Source organism: Bubalus bubalis, chromosome 20 (genome assembly GCF_019923935.1).
Source record: "Bubalus bubalis isolate 160015118507 breed Murrah chromosome 20, NDDB_SH_1, whole genome shotgun sequence".
NCBI lineage: Eukaryota > Metazoa > Chordata > Mammalia > Artiodactyla > Bovidae > Bubalus > Bubalus bubalis.
The window spans coordinates 13642231-13661935 of record NC_059176.1 but is presented as its reverse complement, the minus strand read 5'-3'; the positions used below and the strand labels follow the sequence as shown (position 1 = coordinate 13661935).

At 45.7% G+C, this 19705-nt stretch overlaps 1 protein-coding gene across 3 annotated transcripts in view; it reads right to left on the bottom strand.

The window, feature by feature from the left end:
* FBLN5 (fibulin 5) overlaps positions 1-19380 on the bottom strand; it is a 93528-nt gene extending 74148 nt beyond the window's left edge. Inside the window, exons 1-5 of one of the 3 annotated variants that reach the window (XM_044933392.2) lie at positions 19236-19380; positions 18852-19073; positions 14953-15007; positions 12546-12597; positions 8291-8545 (exon numbers count right to left, since the gene is read on the bottom strand). In XM_044933392.2, coding sequence (XP_044789327.1) covers positions 8291-8545; positions 12546-12597; positions 14953-15007; positions 18852-18868 — 379 coding nt within the window. In that variant the 5' untranslated portion in view covers positions 18869-19073; positions 19236-19380. Of the gene's footprint in view, positions 1-8290; positions 8546-12545; positions 12598-14952; positions 15008-18306; positions 18662-18851 lie in introns of those variants that run through there. The other 2 variants (XM_006071228.4, XM_044933391.2) reach the window with 2 other exon arrangements.
* Between the last annotated feature and the right edge of the window lie 325 nt (positions 19381-19705).

The following is a 19705-nucleotide window of genomic DNA, read 5'->3' as shown; positions in this document are numbered from 1 at the left end:
GAGAGCCAAGAAAAAGTTGTGGTTCATTGAGAAAATGGCCATGCGAGGCAGCAGGGAAGTGCCTACCACATACACAAAGGCCCGGAGAGTTCCCGTCCAGCCCCAAGGCCAGCCAGTGCCCTGACCTCACCGCGGTCAGGGTGAGGTCACCCAGGCCTCACCTAGGCCAATCCCTGCAGCCAGCTACAGCTGTGGGTAGGTCGGGCTTCCTCATAAATGGAGGACTGGCATGGTCCCAGCAGAAAATGTCACTGAGTACGTGGGCTGGTTGAAACACACAAGTAGAGAAGGACCACAGTACAAGCAATCCAGGTGGGAACGAGTTAACAGAAAACCCAGGCTGCCTGGACACAACCATCATCTTCCCTAAGGACCAGGGATTGAAGAAATCATCTGGTGTAGGGCATGTGTTTTTCAGACCAGTGAAGCCATGGACCTGTTTCTCAGAGTAATGCTTTTCATTGCATAAATTACATTCATAGGATTATGAAAGAAACCAATAATACTGAAAGTTATCAAAATATTTTTTAAACAAATGTTTAATATATCTTAGAAATGACAAGGTTGAGCAGTAGGTCTAGTATCTCCCACAATTTTGCAGTGATGGCAAGTGGGACTATTTCAAAATACATCAAGATCTTCAAAGTGTGTCAGAATAATTGGTACAGCTCTAATGTGATGTATAAATATCTGTGTTTCTCTTGTCAATACTGCCACAGGTATTGCTAAGTGTCCTGTGGTTTATTGCCTATATAAGGCAGATAATGTTAAATTTCATTAGAAGTTAGTAGGGAAAAAAAGATGAAAACCGATCTGCTAAATTCTATCCACAGATCCCATAGTAAGACCTCTGCTGCTGCTGCTGCTAAGTCGCTTCAGTCGTGTCCGACTCTGTGCAACCCCATAGATGGCAGCCCACCAGGCTCCCCCGTCCCTGGGATTCTCCAGGCAAGAACACTGGAGTGGGTTGCTATTTCCTTCTCCAATGCATGAAAGTGAAAAGTGAAAGTGAAGTCGCTCAGTCGTGTCCAACTCTAGCGACCCCATGGACTGCAGCCTACCATGGGATTTTCTAGGCAAAAGTACTGGAGTGGGGTGCCATTACCTTCTCCAGTAAGACCTCTAATCCCTGCTTTTTACAGATAATAAACTTTAGGTCAGAGAAGCCAAGTGACTTTCTTAATATCACACAGCTAATAAATAGCTAATCTGGGATCAGAGAACATTTCTTATTGATGTCCTAACTTTACTGCTACAGCATGATGCTTCAATTTAGACTTTAAAAATATTTCTTTGGGGCTTTTTGTTTTTGTTTTTCAACAAAAATAAAACATTCTTCTAACAAATTCGAACAATATGGGAATTACATTAAAAATAAAGTTTCTACCTTTCTTCAAATCCCATAGTAAGACCTCTAATCCCACAGTAAGACCTCTAATCCTAATAATTCAAATGCAGGCCTATCTAAGGGTAGACAGATGGATGGTAGCTTCCCTGGACCAGCAGCATCTCATCATCCAGGAGCTTCTGCAAAATGTGGAGCCTCAGGCCCCAGAGCAGACATGCCAAGTCAGATCTTCCCCACAGGTGACTCTGGGGCACATTCGTATGTGAGAAGAGCTGTCCTGGACACCCTCCTGGAGTCCCTTCTCTGCTGAGTTCCCCTTGGAAGCACAAGTAATGCCAATTCCTGCCACCGAAAGTGGCAAGAATTCAACCCTCCATGCTCTAAAAGGCCTGTACTCTTTTCTTGTTGTTGCTGTTTCTGCTGCATAACAAAGTGAACCCGCTCTGCATATACACATGTCCCTTTCCTCTGGAGCCTCCCTTCCACCACCACTCCCCCCATCTCACCCCTCTAGGTCATCACAGAGCACCAAGCTGACCTCTCTGTGCTATACAACAGCTCCCCACTAGCTATATATTTTCTGCTTGGTAGGGTATAAATGTCAATGCTACTCTCCCAATTCATCCCACCCTTTCCTTCCCCTCCTGTTCACATGCCCATTCTTTACATCTGCATCTCTATTCCTGCTCTTAAGTCTAACTCCCAGAGGAAAGAATAAACAATAGCAGAATAACAAGACTAGAAATATGGAGTAGCAGAAGTCATCACAGAATGATAAGATCTGACACACCCAAAACAGTATAACAACTATTAACCCTTACAGAAAGCCAGTCTCCATGCTAGACAAGTTATGTGAACTATCTCAGTGAAATCTCACAAATATCCTATACTAATAATTGATACTGTCACCCGGTTTACAGATGGAAAAACTGAGGTTCAGAGAAGTGAAAATGTTTGCTCACTATCCCAGCCAGTGACTAGGAAAGATCTGAAGCAAGATGGGACAACCTGAGTGCGGGGACTGCACACGATCAGGCTTCCTAAGGCCCAGTTCACAGGGACATCTGAACAAATCTGTATCCTGCTTCCACCTGGGTCCCCTCCTCCCTGGGCCTGCCTGGTCTGGTCCCAATTCAGCAGCTAAAGAGCCCAGTGTCTCAGTTTCCTGTGCTTCCCTCCTGGTCTCATCCTGAGGACTTGGTTTCAAACCTGTATTTTAAAAAATATGAAGAAAAGCCTGCAGGAGCTGCCCCATCCAAGCACTCCTGCCCTTGTCTTATCAGCTGGGTAGTTTATTTTGTTTCACAATTGAATAAATTCAGGGTTCACCAGCATCTCAAAGCACAATCTGACTGAAGTCTCATAAAGTGCTAAACTGGGCAAAGCCCAACAAGGTCTGCAAGGTGAGTGAGTACCAAGCTCAGTTTTAGGTCATTTTAAAGGTTTTCAAGAATTAGGACCTTGGGTCTTCCCTGGTGGTCCAGTGGTTACGACTTCTCCCTTAACCACTGAGTACAGATTCAATCCCTGGTCGGGGAACTAAGATCCTGCATGCCACATACAGCCTGGCCTAAGACATTAAATAAATTAAGTTATAAAGATTAAAGCATCCTTGCAAAAGAAAAAAGAAGACCAGATATCAATTTAAAAAAAAATTAAGGCACTTAATACATTTTCAGACTTGATGACTCTCTACAAGTTATCATCTCAAGACCTGAGAATCTTTCTTTTCTCAATTAACATTTACCGAGTGATACCCTATGCAGACACTGGGTGAGATATTTTCACATGTTATCTGTGAAATAGGCATTGTTGTACCCATTTTACTGATGAATAAACTGAGGCCACAGTCTCATACCTAGGAAGTAGCCAAACCAAGGTGAATATCAAGGCCTGACTGGTTTCCAAGCCCAGCCCTCTCCACTCCAGGAAACAGAGCCTTTTCCTGTCTGCCTTCTCTTCGAAAAATCTCAGGAACCTATCAGAGGCCGCCAAGTATTTCAGCTGCTTGTTCCATGACTAATCGCCCTTCCTTGATGGTAAGCTCTGAAGACAGTCCCATGGCTGTGCCCAGACTCCCTGCCCCCCTCAGCGCCTAAGCCAGAGCCTGGCACCAACGAGGTGCTCTATAAACAGGGATTGACTACATGTTGGCTGACTTTCAGGAAAAATAACTCAAGAGAATGCTTCAGGCCAATGCCATTCATCTTCCAAAAGGATCCATATGTGTTCCTCTCTGCCTGCTCAGGCGCTTTGATCAATGAGAAAACCCTGGGCCAGAAGGAAGAATCAAGATATTGCTTGTAACTTCACAAATGACCAGAGGAATTCCTGTAGTCCCTGGGGCAGTGTGGTTCTAGTAAAAGGCTGCTTTCTCAATTGTAAAATGTCTCATGAGCATTAGTTATTGGTGGAGTCCCTAGTTTGGCCACAGAGCCAAATTGATTAGCAAAGCCAGAATGAAGAATGTCCACCCAGAGAGGTGACAAGTTAAGCCACAAAGGAAACAGACACTCCTAAAAGAGTGGCATCAACATGAGGGAACTTAGCCAAAGTCCTGTTCTCAGAGGCAGTGTGATGGTAGAAAGGTTCCTGAGTGGGAGTTGATATTCTGAGTGCCCCAACCACTCAGCTTAGCTCACCCCTCCCTGGGTCCTCACATCAACCCTGTTAGCCCCACAGCATCCTGCCTTTCAGGCACCAGTTCCATCCTCCTTGCCAATTAACCAAGTCCATCTGGTTCTCCAATCTCTGAGATGCTGACCATCAGCTCTCCCAAGGGGCCAGGATCCAAGGAACACACTTTACCCAGCCACGGGTCCCACTACCCTCACAGAGGTTGCCTGGTGCTGAACATCCCTAAGCCAAGATGCTGGTTTTCTTGATGACACAAAACTTTCTTGGTTCATGTAATTCTTGTGTCACTGTTCACTCAGCCTGCAGAGGTCCTGAGTGATCCAGGTTTACATCTAGGGGTTTGTGGACTCAAACCTGAGGCCAAACTTTGTTCCAGAAGGAGCAGGGTCTAGGGATCTCCCAAGTAGAACTGAAAACAGAGAGGTCAAGAAGGAAGCTCAGAGGCTCAGGGTACCTGGGCTCGGAGTCTGGCCCTGCCTGGCCTGCAGAGACAGAGGACAAGGAAGGAAACTGCTGTCTTGGAAATGGGTCCAAAACCCAGAAGGAGCAAACCTCAGTGAAAGTGTCCACTTGCTTCTTTAAGCCGGACTTACTTACAGTTGATGTGCAGAAACCTGGACATGGAAAGAAGAGCAAGGACACTACCTAGAAAACAACTGGCCCCAAATTTAAACTTAAATTGGATCAAGTCTCTAGATCTAACTATTACCAGTTTACAGAAAAATAGATAGGATGAAGAAATATGCTAAATCCACTCCAAGAACACAGCAAGCAAGATCTCAAATGTAGGAAATTCTACAGGACAGACAACTCAGCCTCTTCAACAAATAAGTGCGAAAGAGTCAAAAAAGATTAAGAAGGCGTTAAGAGACTTGTTGATCAAATGTAATTTGTAGACCTTACTTGGATCTGATTCTAAAAAAAAAGAAAAAAAGGACATTTATGAAAGAATCACAGAAATCTGAACTCTATCTGGATATTAAATGATAAAAAGGAATTATTGTTAATTTTTATAGGTTTGACAATGGTATTGTGGCTATTATTTTTTAAAGAAGCTTTATCTCTTAGAGATAGATACATTTTGAAGTATTTAAGGATATAACGAATTGATTCCTGATATTTGCTTTAAATTGATCCACTGGGTCAGGGTAAAGAAGAAACAAGAGTGGGTCTATATTGACAATTACCAAACTGGGTGACAAGTAGGTAAGTGTTCACTTTGTTTTCTCTGCTTTTGTCTAGATTCAAAGTTTTACAGAACAAAAATTTATTTACCAAAAAAAAAAAAAAAAAAAGGCAAGAGAAAGCCCTAGTTTTTCATCAGGGATCCAGGACTGACTCCTGTGAGGCTTGAACCTTGACCTTGTTCAGCCTCAGTTTCCTCATCCAGAGCCTGAATGGGTTCAAACCCTGGGTCAGCCCCCACCTGCTGTATGACCTTAGACAGATTCTTAACCTCTCTGTGCTTCAGGGCCAAAGAGAATAACAACAGGCCTGCTGTAGAGGCTTGTGGTGAGGATTCAACATGTTCATTCAGGTAAGGATCCCAGCACACAGCACCATGTGCTTGCTATTATTACTGCTGCTGCTGCTGTTCCTGTTGCTGAGCATTTTCTGTGCTGAAGAGGAGGAGGAGAGGCCCCTAGGAGATGTGGTCCTCCTCTCCCACAACATCCAAGTTTGAAAAACAATAGATATATGCGTATGTACAACAGAATCACTTTGCTGTACACCTGAAACTATCACAACATGGTTAATCAACTACAATCCAATATAAAAGCTTAAAAAAAAAAGAGGGATTCCTTGGTGGTCCAGTGGCTAAGACTCTGCTCCCAATGTAGGGGGACCAAGTTCCATTCCTGGTCAAGGAACTAGATGCCACACGTCGCAACTAAGAGTTTGTATGCCGCAGCTTAAAGTTCCTGCTTGCTGCAATTAAGACCCTGCTAAGTCAAAGAAATAAATACATTAAAAACAGAAAAAGAATACCCAAGTTTCAGAAACACTTTCCAATTCTCCACATCACACGCCACTCACTGTAGCTTCCTCCACAGGATCAGACTTACGTTCACCCCTTCACCTCCTCTTTTCCCAGCAATATCCCCCTCTGGGTTCCTTCGGTTCCTCCCCACCTTCCCCCACCCCCCACCCCCGCCCCAGCCTTGCTTCCCCGTGGCCTGTTCCCAGGCCCCGCCTCTCTCATCCCTCCTGGGGCCTCCTCCCTCTGACGTCCCCTCTCACAATGCCCAGAAGAACCAGAGTAAACCAGGAAAGGCGGGGTGGGGTGAAGGGAGGCGGGGAGGAACCCGGGACTTATAAATACATAAGGCTGAACTTTTCGGAAGTGGACGGCCCGGTGCCAGTCCTCGCTAGGGTTCCTGGATTGTATTCTCCTTACAAAAGGGCCATTATGAGGCTCCGCATCTCCCGTGAGACAGGTTGGAGGCCGTAAAAGTGCTGACGTCACAGGGACCGGGAGATGAATAGGGTTCCCAGCCGCGCTTATTCTCCAGTGCTGGGATCCTGGGAAGAGGGCTTCAGGGGAGGGGTCGCATTGGAGTTCCCAGCTGTCCCCCAGAAGGGGTCTGCGGGACTGCCTCACGGCCACCGAGACCCGCCCCCGCTGAAATCCTGGAGTGACTCACAGGGTCCTGACAACCCCTTCCTCACTTCAAGATGTGCACGTGGTCACTCGGCTTCTCCAGCCCCACAGGACATCCTGAAGAGCAGCTCCCCACCCCCCAACTCTCTTTCTCTGCCTTTTCTTCCAGATCATTCCTTTTCTACCAAATGAGAGCAGTCACGTAGGCGAGTGAGGAAAACGTAGGCTGCTGTCAGCAGAGCAGGACCCCCATCCTACCTTTGTAATTACCTCTCTTGGTGGAGTCCACATCCCCGCTTTTATAGAATGAAGAGGCTGTGGTTAAAGATTGTTAAAGTCCCTTTCAGTTACAATGGCCTACTGTCCTAGTGGTCATAAGGAAGTACATTACTATCTTCCCCACCAGCACTTCAGTCCGTGACTTGATTGGGTCCTGTATTCTTTTTCCTTGAACACTCATCTATATTCAACGTGACCATCAGTCAGCTTCTTGTCCCTCTCTCTCTCTCTCTCTCTCTCTCTCTCTCTCACACACACACACACACACATATCTTGAGATCAGTAAGAATAGAGAAGTTTGGACAAGGCGAATCCAATTTTCCCCTCTGCTCTGAAAGACACTTTGTTTGCATATTATTTCCATGTAGTCAAATGAAAATGCACACTCATTTGCATGGGCATATAGAAGACATGGCAAAATCACCAACACACCTCCCCAGCAGCAGGTTACAATACCACCTTCAGAGCCCTGGAATGGGACCAACATCAATCTCATTAAGTACCCTGATGGTCTCGCAAACTTCCAGGGCACAGGAAGGAAATATTAGAATTTCAATTCATATTTTATTTTGATCACATTCTTTAAAATATTCTACATCTCACATATGCTTTACACTCCTCAAACCATATGAGACTAACAGGATATGTATGTAATTTATAAACATGCATGTAATAAGGGTCCAGGTTCAAAAAGATTTTGCAGATGGAGAGTATGATCAAAAAACTTTGGAGTGATCATCACTCTAGACCCACCTTCCAATGTTGGAAACAGTTGCAAAGTTTTGGTCCAACCAAAGCTTAAGCAACGAGGAGGGATACTGGGTAACCCTCCACGAAAGCCACACTGGCCCACAGAGCTCCAGCACTCCCCCAGGCACCATCACAACACTTGCCAACAGCCTGGGGACCTCATGGCATATGGCATCTCCTTCTTCCCCAAGATCCACTCACACTATGAGCTCCCATCTACAAGGTTCCGCTTGGTCAAAAGACTGGTCCCCACCCAAGGAACCCACTTTCTTTCCAGAACAATTGGCCTTGTCCCTCAAGGCTTCTTTTCTTTCAGGAGCAAACATTCCATTCAAGGGTGTGTGATGCTGAAGGCTCCAGAAAGCTGGTCCTTTTTAGATCTTTAGATCCTCTCTCTGGGATTCACTTAGTATGTTTCACCAAATATATTTGTTATTGAACAGAGAAAAAACATGAGCTTGGTCTTCAAATAGATAGATGATAGATACAATTGAAAGACAAATAGGTAGGTAGATAATAAATACATAGATGATAGATAAGATAGATAGGTGAATATATAGATGAAAATAAAGTAAAGACAAAGTGGCTTTCTGGAGACGACCTTGGGCTGGACTTGCTGGACAGGAGCATGGCTTTGCCAGTCTAGAGGAAGCCTAGGACGCTGGGCTACTCACCCACACACTGGTTGCTTTCATCCATCTGGTATCCAAAGCGGCATATGAGAGGCCTGGAGATGGTGGGGTAGTTTGGAGCTGACAGCGGGGGTGCAGCTGCTGGGTAAGAAGCTGAGTAGGGGTTGGAGTAGGGGTTGGAGTAGGGCCCTCGGTACACGGGGTTCGTTCGGGGGATGCACAAATACCCGCCGTTTTGGTTGACACACATCATGTCTCCTCGGCAGGCCTCAGGGATGGTCCGGCACTCATCAACATCTGCAAGGCCACAGAAAGGACAGGTGTTAGCAGCTCCTCAGCCACATGGCGCAAACTGAAGCAGAGCTCTGTGCTGACAGCACCAGGAAGGACCCCAACCATGATTTACCAGCATCTGCTCCCAAATACGTAGGGCAGCGCCTGGCTCATCACCATCTGGTACTACCCAAATATTAGCTGAATTGAATCAAATTGACAAGTCATCAAATACCCGCTACCCTGGACTGTCACATGCTTGATCCAATTAACCAATCCATCGTGTGTTCGGTCCTGTCCAACTCTTTGCAACCCCATGGACTGTAAACCACCAGGCTCCTCCGTCCATGGGATGTCCCAGGCAAGAATACCAGAATGGGTTGCCATTTCCTCCTCCAGGGCATCTTCCCGACCCAGGGATCGAACCTACATCTCCTTTGTCTCCTGCACTGCAGGCAGATTCCTTACTGACTGAGTCATCAGGGAAGCCCCACATGCTTAACACTTTTCTCTAAATGAATCCACATTGTAAACCCAAGTGTGCATATTTTTTTCATCTTACATGAAAGCAAATGAAAAAAAACACTATCAATTGTGAAAAATAGAAGGTAAGAGTAAAAATAAAATATAAAACTATTAAAATAAAGAGTGTTTTTCTGTGGATATATCACCCAAAAGCATCTCAGGTACTCTTGTGTGTCCATACGACACTCAGGAAACACTGGGATGGTTCTCATCATTGTATTCAATTCTGTTCCAAATAACAGCTAGGCAGGGAGAAAAAGTCCCTTGTGTCCAGAAAGACAAGGCTTGGCCAAGAGTGAGTTACTTGTTAGGAAAGTGGAGACTTACTTGAGAGTCAGCTCACACGGTGCCAACAAACAGGGCCCGCTTCCAGCCAGGCTGGTGCTCAGTTTGTTGTGTCTAGAGTTGGGGGTGGGGTTTGGGGGTGAGGGTAGGTTCTCTAGAAAATCAGCCTTGCTGGGCTGGGGACAGAGGAGGCCTGGACTGGGTTGCCAGCAGGAGCAGCTGACCTGACCCCACTTGCGGAGGTCAGGGGCTTCTCATCAACCTTGGGTGGTCTGTTCTCCGTGGGACCAGAGGCTGGGGGAGAGGGCCCTGAATCCTGACAGCTCACCCCACCACTCCTCCGAGAGACTCGTGCCAACTCCCCCCTCAGGAAAAAGAAACATGGAGCTCCATTTTCTAGCTGTAAGCCTGAAGTCATCATTAAAACTGGGGGGGCAGGGAAGACGGCTGTCATCCTTCCCTGCATCCATTGGCGCATCCTCACGCCCCTTCACCTTGAGTCAAAGCGGGAGCCTGGAGCTTCCAAGTCATGGTTTTGTTCCTCACCACCCATCATTCTTTTCAACCCTAAGCTCAGAGATTACAAATGATTTGGTCTAAATCAAATATAATTTAAAAGGTAAATATATTCCCAAGATGGGAGCCGTATTCTTTTTCTATACTCTATGCTTCATCCACAGCACGCTATTCTATACTCTGATTGTCTCCCTGGTCTTTGCTGATGCTGTTCCTACCACTTGGGATGCTATTTCTTGGGATCTTATTCATCCTTCAACACCCAACTCTATGCTTCATCCACAGCACACTATTCTATACTCTGATTGTCTTCCTGGTCTTTGCTGATGCTGTTCTTACCCCTTGGGATGCTATTTCTCAGGATCTTATTCATCCTTCAACACCCAACTCAAATGTGACCTCCATGAAGGCTTTCTTTATTGACCTCAGACAGAAGGCATCACTCTCTCCCCTACTTCTCTAGGGGACATCACCTCATCTTGGCAATGACTTTATTCCACTCTGTACAGCTCACTCCGCCTAGGTCTACCACCCCCACTAGATGGAGTGCTAGGAGAAGAGCCCTAAATTGTCCTCCTTGGAACCTGCATCCCTGCTGCTGGCTCAGCTGGTAAAGAATCTGCCTGCAATGCAGGAGACCTGGGTTTGATCCCTGGGTTGGGAAGATAATCTGGAGAAGGGAAAGGCTACCCACTCCAGTATTCTGGTCTAGAGAATTCCATGGACTATATAGTCCATGGGGTTGCAAAGAGTCAGACACAACTGAGCAAATTTCACTCACTCACTTGGAACCTGTGACTACATTAGGTTACAAGACAAAGAGGAATTAGGCATGGATGGAGTGAATTTAAGGGTTTCCCAGGTGGCTCAATGGTAAAAGAATCTGCCTGTTAATGCAGGAGATGCAGAAGATGTGGGTTCAATCCCTGAGTCCTAAGGATCCCCTGGAGGAGGAAATGGCAATCCACTCCAGTATTCTTGCCTGGAAAATTCCATGGATAGAGGAGCCTGGAGGGCTACAGTCCACAGAGCTGCAATTGCAAGGAGTCAGACACAACTGAGTGACTGAGCATGCATGCACTCACAGAATGGATTTAAAGCTAATCAGAAGACCTTGAGATGAGAGGATTATCTGGGATTATCTGGGTGGGCCCAGGGAAATCATACAAATCCTTAAAAGTGGAAGAAGAGGCAGAAGGATTGGTCAGCGAGATGAGGCAACAGAAAAAGATGTGATTAGAAACATGTGAGGGACTTAACTTGTTGCCTCTACAGGCGGAAGACCAAGGAAGAGGCCAAGGAAGAGGTGGCCTCTAGAAACTGAAAAAGGCCTTCAGCTGACAGCCAGCAAGGAAACAAGGCCATCAGTCCTACAACCGCGAGAAACTGAATTCTGTGGAATGTAAATTAGTGCAGCCACTACGGAATACAGTGGGAAGGCCCCTCCAAAAGTTAGACCTAGAAATACCATACAATCCAGCAATTCCAATTTGGGGTATATTTATCCAAAGGAAATGAAAATAGAATATTAAAGAGATATCTGTACTGCTATGTTGATTGAAGCATTTATTCAGGCTAGCCAAATTATGGAAATACCCAAAATGCACATCAATGGATAAAGTTCATAACAGATAGATGTGATATTATCAATTAATATTATCATCATATGAATAATATAATATTAATAATAATCATATGACTATTATTCAGTCATGAGGAAGAAGGAAAAGCTGCCATTTGCAACAACATGGATGGACCTTGAGGGCATTATGCAAACAGAATTTATGAATTCAGGCAAACAGAGAAAGACAAATGCTACAAGATATCATTTATATGTAGAATCCAGAAAAGCCAAACTTAAAGAACAGAGAGTAGAATGGTTGTCATTAGCGGCTTGGGGGTGGGAGAGATGAGGAGATGTAAAATGGTACAAACTTCCAGCTAGAAGATAAGTTCTAAGGAACTAATGCACAGTATTGTGAGTATTATGAACTATACCATATTGTATACTTGAAAAATGCTGAAAATAAATCCTGAATGTTCTCGCCACAAAAAAAAAAAAAAAAAAAAAAAGGTAATTATGTGACAGGAGGGAGGTGTGAGCTCTAAGCTATGATGGTCATCACACTGGAGTACATAAGTGGATCGAGTCAACACACTGTACACCTTAAACTTGGGCGCTATGGTATGTCAATTATATCGCAATCAAAATAAAAGAGAAAAGAAACTGAATTCTGCCAGCACCATGCATGAGCAAGAAAATGGATTCTTCCCTCCAGTCTCCAGAAAGGAACAAGGCCCTGCCAAGACCTCAATGTTATCCTGGTAGAGCCCCATCAGGCTTTTGACCTGTACATCTATAAGATCATATAGTTGTACTGCATAAGCCCCTAAGTTTGTGGCAATTTGTGAAGGCAGTCCTAGGAAACTGACGCAGATGGGGAGCTCCTTGATGGCGGCGATCAAGCCTTCCTCATCTTCGCCCTGTCGCACAGGGCTTACCAGTGCTGGGCACAAAGAAGGTGACCAGCGGAAGAGTTCATTGATTTCAACCATCCCGTGGCACTGTTTCTGCCCATTTCTGTGGGCAAGGCTGATACAGACTTGACAATACTGAACAACAGCTGAGAGAGAAGCGGCCCTGCGATGGCGCTGTGGCTGCACCCCCGCCCTGCGAATGACCTTCAGGGCCTCATACCTAAACACTGTCCTGACGAGCGGTCCAGGTCAAAGCCGTTAGTACATTGTTGCTGCAGGAAGGAAGAGAAAAAGGAGAGGTAATTTTACTTACTTTTTTTTTTTTTTTTTACTATAGAAGTATTCTAACTGCATCACAGAAAGTACAGGAAATGGGTAAAGAAACAAGGCATTTGTAATACCAACATCTGTGTTATAACCCCTTTTGGTCCCTTTTTAGGTATTTTTTTTTTACAATCATTTTACACCTAGCATCACTTTTTAAACTCATGCATCATTGTATCAAAATGCCCATTTTTAGCAAATGGTTATTGGGGCCTTTTCCTGCTCTAGTTATGAAGAGCAATACTAATCACATCTGATGTGCCCAGCGAGGCTTGCCCTGTACTCACCCCTTCTTGGGAGAGAATATTATTGCTTTAAGGGCAACTACTCTCTTTCTTTGGGGGCTATTTAACTCCTTTCCAGTGCCCAGTGTGAGTTCTTTGGCCCCTCTGAAATCTTGTACCTGATTATAGGGTCTGTGTATAAAATAAATCTACACAGTGATACAGTCAGTTTTCTAAGAGAAACAGAATTGGGGAAATTCTTCCATTTTAACCTCAGGAAGACAATTACACAAAGATGCTTCCAGAGATAGCCAGGTCTCAACAGTCCCCGAGGGTTGCAGGCTTCACATACATCTTGAGTTACAACTTCATGCATTTAGAAAAATCTCATGGGCTCAACAATCAACCTCTAGAGCTGACATGTTACAGGAATAAGTCAAGGAGGTGTGGTTTTGCCTGGCTTTCCCTATGGTTTGGGGGGAGTTAAACTTCCCTGAGCTATGGGTTGATATGTGGAGATGATAGATTCAGCTGCATTCCTGGGAGTGGGTTCAGGTATCTTAGGGCCTTGGGGCAAAAGAAATGGAATGAATGAGCCAGGAGGCTGTGCCATAAAGTTCAGAAAACCAGGAGATGTGGTAAGCCTTAACCTTCGTTCGCTAAATGCAGGTGTGGGTTCAAGTCTACTGACTGGCTTCCAACTCTCACTCCAGCCCCCACTCACTGCATAACTTTTCTATGCCTCAGTTTTCTCATCTGTAAAATGGGGATGATAGTACTTACATCTGAGTGGTTGTAAGGACTAAATTGTTAATGTGCCTAACATGCCTATAATGCAATAAACACTATATTATAAACACGGCCCTCTCTGGATCTAGATATCAGCTGTCACCACAGAGCTATAATGGAGAATGCCAAGACCTTTCCAAGGCCTAAAAGTCTTTGGTGGGACTTCCCTGGTGGTCCAGTGGTTGGGGCTTTGCCTTCCAAGGCAGGCGGTGTGGGTTTATTTCCTGGTTAGGGAGCCAAGTTCCCATATGCCTTGTGGCCGAAAAAAATGAAACATAAAACAGAAACAATACTAACAAATCCAATAAAGACTTTAAAAAAATGGCCCACATCAAAAAATGAAATCTTTGCTACTTTTCTCAAGATTCTTTCCACCACCAATGAAATCTATTTCAAAATTCTTAATTTTGAAAAACCATTTAAAGGATGTGATCAAAACAAATGTGAATTAAAATTCTAAGATCTCCTTCCTAGACCCTGAAAGTTTGGGAGAGCATCCGTCTACTCATTGAGAGTTTGGTTGGTCCTGTTTCAGGGCTCTGGTGTACACAGCTGAAACCAACAGTTGGAGGGGCTGTGTTGGTGATTTTGTCCTGACTTCTATATGTTCATGCACATGCATGTGCATTTCCACTTGACTACGTGGCCCCTCAGCCCTGCTCAGAGGTGGGGCTTCTCTCATTTCTGAGCTGGAGATGCAGAAAGGCTGCCCTGAGCTCCTTAGGAGGGATCTGCCCACATTTCTCAAGAGCTGACACAAACATCACTTTTGTAAAGTCAGGGATACTGCAGGTTTCTCCACATAGCCCCCCAGGAGCTTAAGATCCCCCTTCACACTCTTCCCAGGGGTCTGGGCCAGAGCCGGGTCTTCACTGGTTGGGAGCTGAGTCACCCTTCCTCTGCCCACCTCCTCCAGTTAGGGCACATACACACACACGGGCAACATGGGGAGAATAGAGAGGCACCATTGCCCAGAAACACTAGAACATGCTTGAGTTTTTAGCACCTACAATAACTCAAGACCCCCCAACGAACACAAATGAGGCAGCATGATCTGATTATAAGAGTCTTGGATGGCAAATCAGGACACCAAGGTCCCAGCCCTGCCGCTTATAAACTGCACCAGCTGGGGCAAGTCTCAGCTTCCCTGAGCCCCAGCCTTAACCTCTGTACAATGAAGAGCTAGGCTCAGGTAAACGACATGATCCTAAGATTCTAAAATGCATGGCTGGACACCCTTAGCCTGTTTTTTAACATACTTCATGACAAGTAACAAAATAAAAATCTTACCTGTGCATTCCCAGGACTTGGAAGACAGAGAGCCAGAATGGTCACGGTGAGTATCCTGTGGGAAGTAAGAAGTTGATGTAAACGCCCAAGACACTTCCAGCGCCCGGGTCTGGTGACTTCACCTTGTGCTTATATTTGGAGGGTGAGGGGCGTGCTCCAGAGTGGCCGGGGACATGCCAGATGTCCCAAGCATCCCGAAGAGAACTGCGCCCCTTCCACTCATTTCATATCAACATATCAACACAACATAATGTGTTAGGTGGCATTTTTTAAATAATTGAAAAAAATTTTAATGGCGATTGATTTATAACATTGTGTTAATTTCTGCTGTATAGCAAAGTGATTCAATTATATATATATGTTCTTTTTCATATTCTTTTCGATTATAGTTTATCACCAGATATTGAATATAGCTCCCTGTGCTATACACTAGGACCTTAGGTTTTTTTGTTTTTTTGCCACAGTGTATGACTTCAGGTGGCATTAAAAACAAAAAAAAAATCAGGGCTTCCCTGATAGCTCAGTTGGTAAAGAATTTGCCTGCAATGCAGGAGACCCCAGTTTGATACCTGGGTCGGGAAGATCTGCTGGAGAAGGAATAGGCTACCCACTCCAGTATTCTTGGGCTTCCCTTGTGGCTCAGCTGGTAAAGAATCCACCTGCAATGCAGGAGACCTGGGTTCGGTCCCTGGGTTGGGAAGATCCCCTGGAGAAGGGAAAGGCTACCCACTCCAGTATTCTGGCCTGGAGAATTCCATGGACTATATAGTCCATGGGGTCGCAAAGAGTCGGACACAACTGAGCAAATCTCACTTCACTTTAAAAATAAACAGTTTGACTGCTTCAAAGAACAAACCTAACACCCACCACTGTGGTATTAATAATGTATTCACCACTGCTTGACCTTCACTCCTGACCCAAGGGGACTTGCCTGAGTTTTGAACATCTTCACTCTGAAATGACTACAGCGTGAAGGGGCCGTTGTGCCCCCGGATGATGAAAGTACAAATGTGAAGCGTGTGAGTTCCCCAGAATGGAGGTGTCACAGGGAACACACACGCTCCCAGAGTGCACCTCACACAGACCCAGATGGAGGACAGGACATGGGGACCCAGGCAGCCCCAAGAAAAAGGAACACAGTGGACACTTAGAAGGAGGTGCCAAGAAACTGTGTATCCACTTTATATCCATCAGGTGGCTATAACCAAAAAAGCTCAAAGCTAGTAAGGCTGTGGAGAAACTAGAGCACTTGTGCAGTGTTGCTGGGAAGGTATGCTGATGCAACCGCTATGGAAAGCAGTCTAGAGGTTCCTCAAAAAATTAAAAATGGAACACTATATGATCCAGCAATCCCACGTCTGGGTATACACACAAAAGAACTGAAAACACAAGCTCAAAGAGACGTTTGTACACCCCTGTTCACAGCAGCATTATTCACAGCAGCCAAAAGGTGGAAGCAACCCAAGCGTCCATCACCAGATGAATAAACAGTGTGTTACACACATAAATGGAATACTATCAGCCTTAAAAAGGAATTCTGACAAGTGCTACAATACGGATGAATCTCAAGGATCTTACGCTAGGTGAAACAAGCCAATCACAGACAGACAAATACTGTTTGATTCCATTTATATGAAGGACCGAGAGCAATCAAAATCATAGACAGAAAGCAGAATGGTGGGCGTCAGGGGCTGGAGGGAGGAGGGATTAGGGAGTTGTTGTTTGTGGGTGTAGAATTTCAGTTTTGCAAGATGGAAAGAGTTCTGGAGATTGATTGCACAACAGTGTGAATGTACTTAACACTATTGAACTGGACACTTAAAAATCATTAAAATGGTTTTTAAAATAATCTATGCAAATACAGAGCTTTGTTTGGTGCTATTATTACTGAGTTCAATAGAGGGTTTATCTGAGCAACTACTACTTACAGGCAGAAAAACTACAAAACTATGACACAGACGCTGCTCTGGAGAGCAGGTTGAGGGGCCACCTGAAACAGTAACGTCTAGACACTTTGGTTAGGGCATGGATAGAAACACCCAATGAGCACCAGGAGAGCCAGGCTGGGGCTAGAGAAGGTCAGGGAAGACTTCCTGGAGGAGGTGACCTCAAAGGCTTCTTCAGTAAAGCAGTGGACCTGGGACCTGCTTGAATTTAGTGACCTGTTACGATCAATATACACCTTCACTTTACAATCCCTCTCTTTAGAAAAAGAGAGTTCAAAAGACTACAAAGCTCACTCAATCCATGACACAAGGTTCATAGGAACGAGCAATGCTGGGCTACTTGGAGAGCCCCAGAATTAAGGTGAGGTTCAGAGGAAACAGGACCCTGATGTGGCGCTAGGAGAGGCAAGCCCACTCCCTTCATCTAATCCTTGATCTGAAGAATAATGACCCTAAGAGTCCACAAGCTTTCATTTCATCTCAGCGCCTGCACGAGACAGGTTCTAGAACGCCGGAGATGGCTCTGACCTTATAAAGTGCAGAGCCAAATCCAGGGCTTTTTGATATTTGCAAAGGCCAGATTTATATCTGGAAGGAATGAAAGAACAATAACAAATTTATTTTCCAGGCTGTATATTATGAATTTCAATGTTTTCCTGTTTCTTCACATGAAGTTTCCTTTTGGTTGGTTATAAAACCCTGTCTCATTTTTGTTGGAGACAGAACAGGCTGACTGCACATAGTGGACTTCAAGACCTAGTAGAAAAGGCATGCTAACCCCCCACGTCTCCCCTACCCCTGACTCCCCCGCTCCCTTTGGCCAGAGGGCAGTCCCAGGACAGGTCTCCCCTGAGAGATCCCGCCCCAAGCCCAGCCTCCTGGAAGAGCCCCAGCTGGGGCCTGGGGGCCAAGTAAGCTCCAGGCTAATTGAGACAGTTTTCCAAAAATGAAATAACATCCAAGCATCCCTGCTCTGACAGTGTCACAAACAGTTACGTTTGTCATGAAAACCTCCAGAAAACTCCAAGATAAATTAACTACAGGAACCCTGGGGATCCTCTGATGTTCATAACTGGTCCCCGGGACTTTCAAAAACAGGTAGGTCCACCTATTTTGTGTTCCATCCTCAACTGGGAGGAAAGCCAAGAGGGACCAACCGAATCTCAAATCTCAGGACTGTCTGTCAAAGAAGTTCTGGTCCCCGATCCAGGATGACAGGATTACAGCTCCATTTTCAACACACACACACACACACACACACACACACACACACTGTCTAAAGCAGTTACGTTCTCAAGAGTTCCCTGGATAAAAACTGCAGATGTAATCCAGATAAAGTTCTTCAAGGTTGAAGGATCACTTGACTGGAACTGCAATTTCCTTAAAGAATATCAAAATGTTTGCTTACATGCGTTTCTGTCTGCAGTCCCCACTTTTCATTGGCTCGAGACTTCTGGGTCGCATGCCCTTTGTGAATCCCACACAGACATAGAGCAAATCCAGCCCTGGGAGGTGCAGCTAGCTTGTTCGCTGGTCCAACAGCCGATGCAGCAAAATAACTGTTGGTGAACTAGTAACTGATCTCTCAAATTAAGAAAAAAAATTTTTTTCTTTTTTTAAATTAAAAAAAGAATAAAAAAACGGCACACAAATCTGCGGCCGTTTCGGAAAAGAAAGAGGAAAACCAAGCTCTGAGATTTTTGCTGTGCTCTGTCGGATGCTGGCTTCTGAAACTGTCTTATAAAGTACCCACTCCCAAAAGAAGACTTCAAGATGGAAATTACAGAGGCGCAGCTTTTTATAATTAACAATATCATTGCATCACTAGCTAATGCCTTTTCCAATATCCTGACACAGCCTGAATCACGGCCATAGCCATTTTCCACCCATCGGGTTTTGAGTAAGGTTTCCAGACCCTGGAGGGAAAAAAAAAGTCCGGAGCAGAGAACGTACCTTTTGAATCCTGGCATGTCCAAGATGCGTGGGCAGGAGAAGCAGCTGGTGGGGAAAAAGAGGAAGAGCTCTCAGCGCCCGCGGGACCCCGGAGGAGCAGTTCCTGAACTTCGGCCTCCTCTGGGCCTGTGGGGCTCGCCGAGACTTTTATTCCAGGGGGGCCGAGCCGAGGCGTGGAGAGGAACAAGGGGAGAGCCTGGGTCCTCCGAGCCACTGGAGAGCCTACAGAGAAAGCACCTGGTTTTGCTTAGCCCTCTTCAGTAATTCAGCATTAAACCAATTGGAGGAGGAATGTTAAAAATGAACACTTCATTTTCTAAGTATGTTAAACAATGCAAATGGGGCCTCAGTCTGGACACAGCTGGTTCAGATTACAGCGCTCACCAACTGGCTAGACTCCTCACAACAATCTTGGGGCGTCTGCCAGGACCAAGTGCTCAGCGCTGGGAGGAGAGCCCTTTCCCGGCGGAGCAGTCGCCCTCGCTTGGGCTCCCAGCATCTCTATGGAGGCGATTGGCGGGCAAGTGCAGGAGGGTGGGGTGCGGGGCGGTGGGTGGGCGGGTGGCTGGGAGGGCCCGTTGACCCTTTACTTCCCACCCGGGGAGGAGGTCCCCGGGGCTGGGCAGTCGTGGGCCGAGGCGGGGGCGAGGATCTAGAGCATCAGCACTTCGCCGAGCCGTCGGGACACCAGGGAAAATGACTCCCACCCTGGGAAAGGACTAACTCGAACTCGTGACAAACAGCGACAGGGACTAGAGTCTTTTGATTTATTGGGAAACCAGACCCAACGAAGCAGAGGCTTGGGGTAAGCCGCGGGAGACTCAACGATTTTCCAGAAGGGGTGGGGAGCTTGA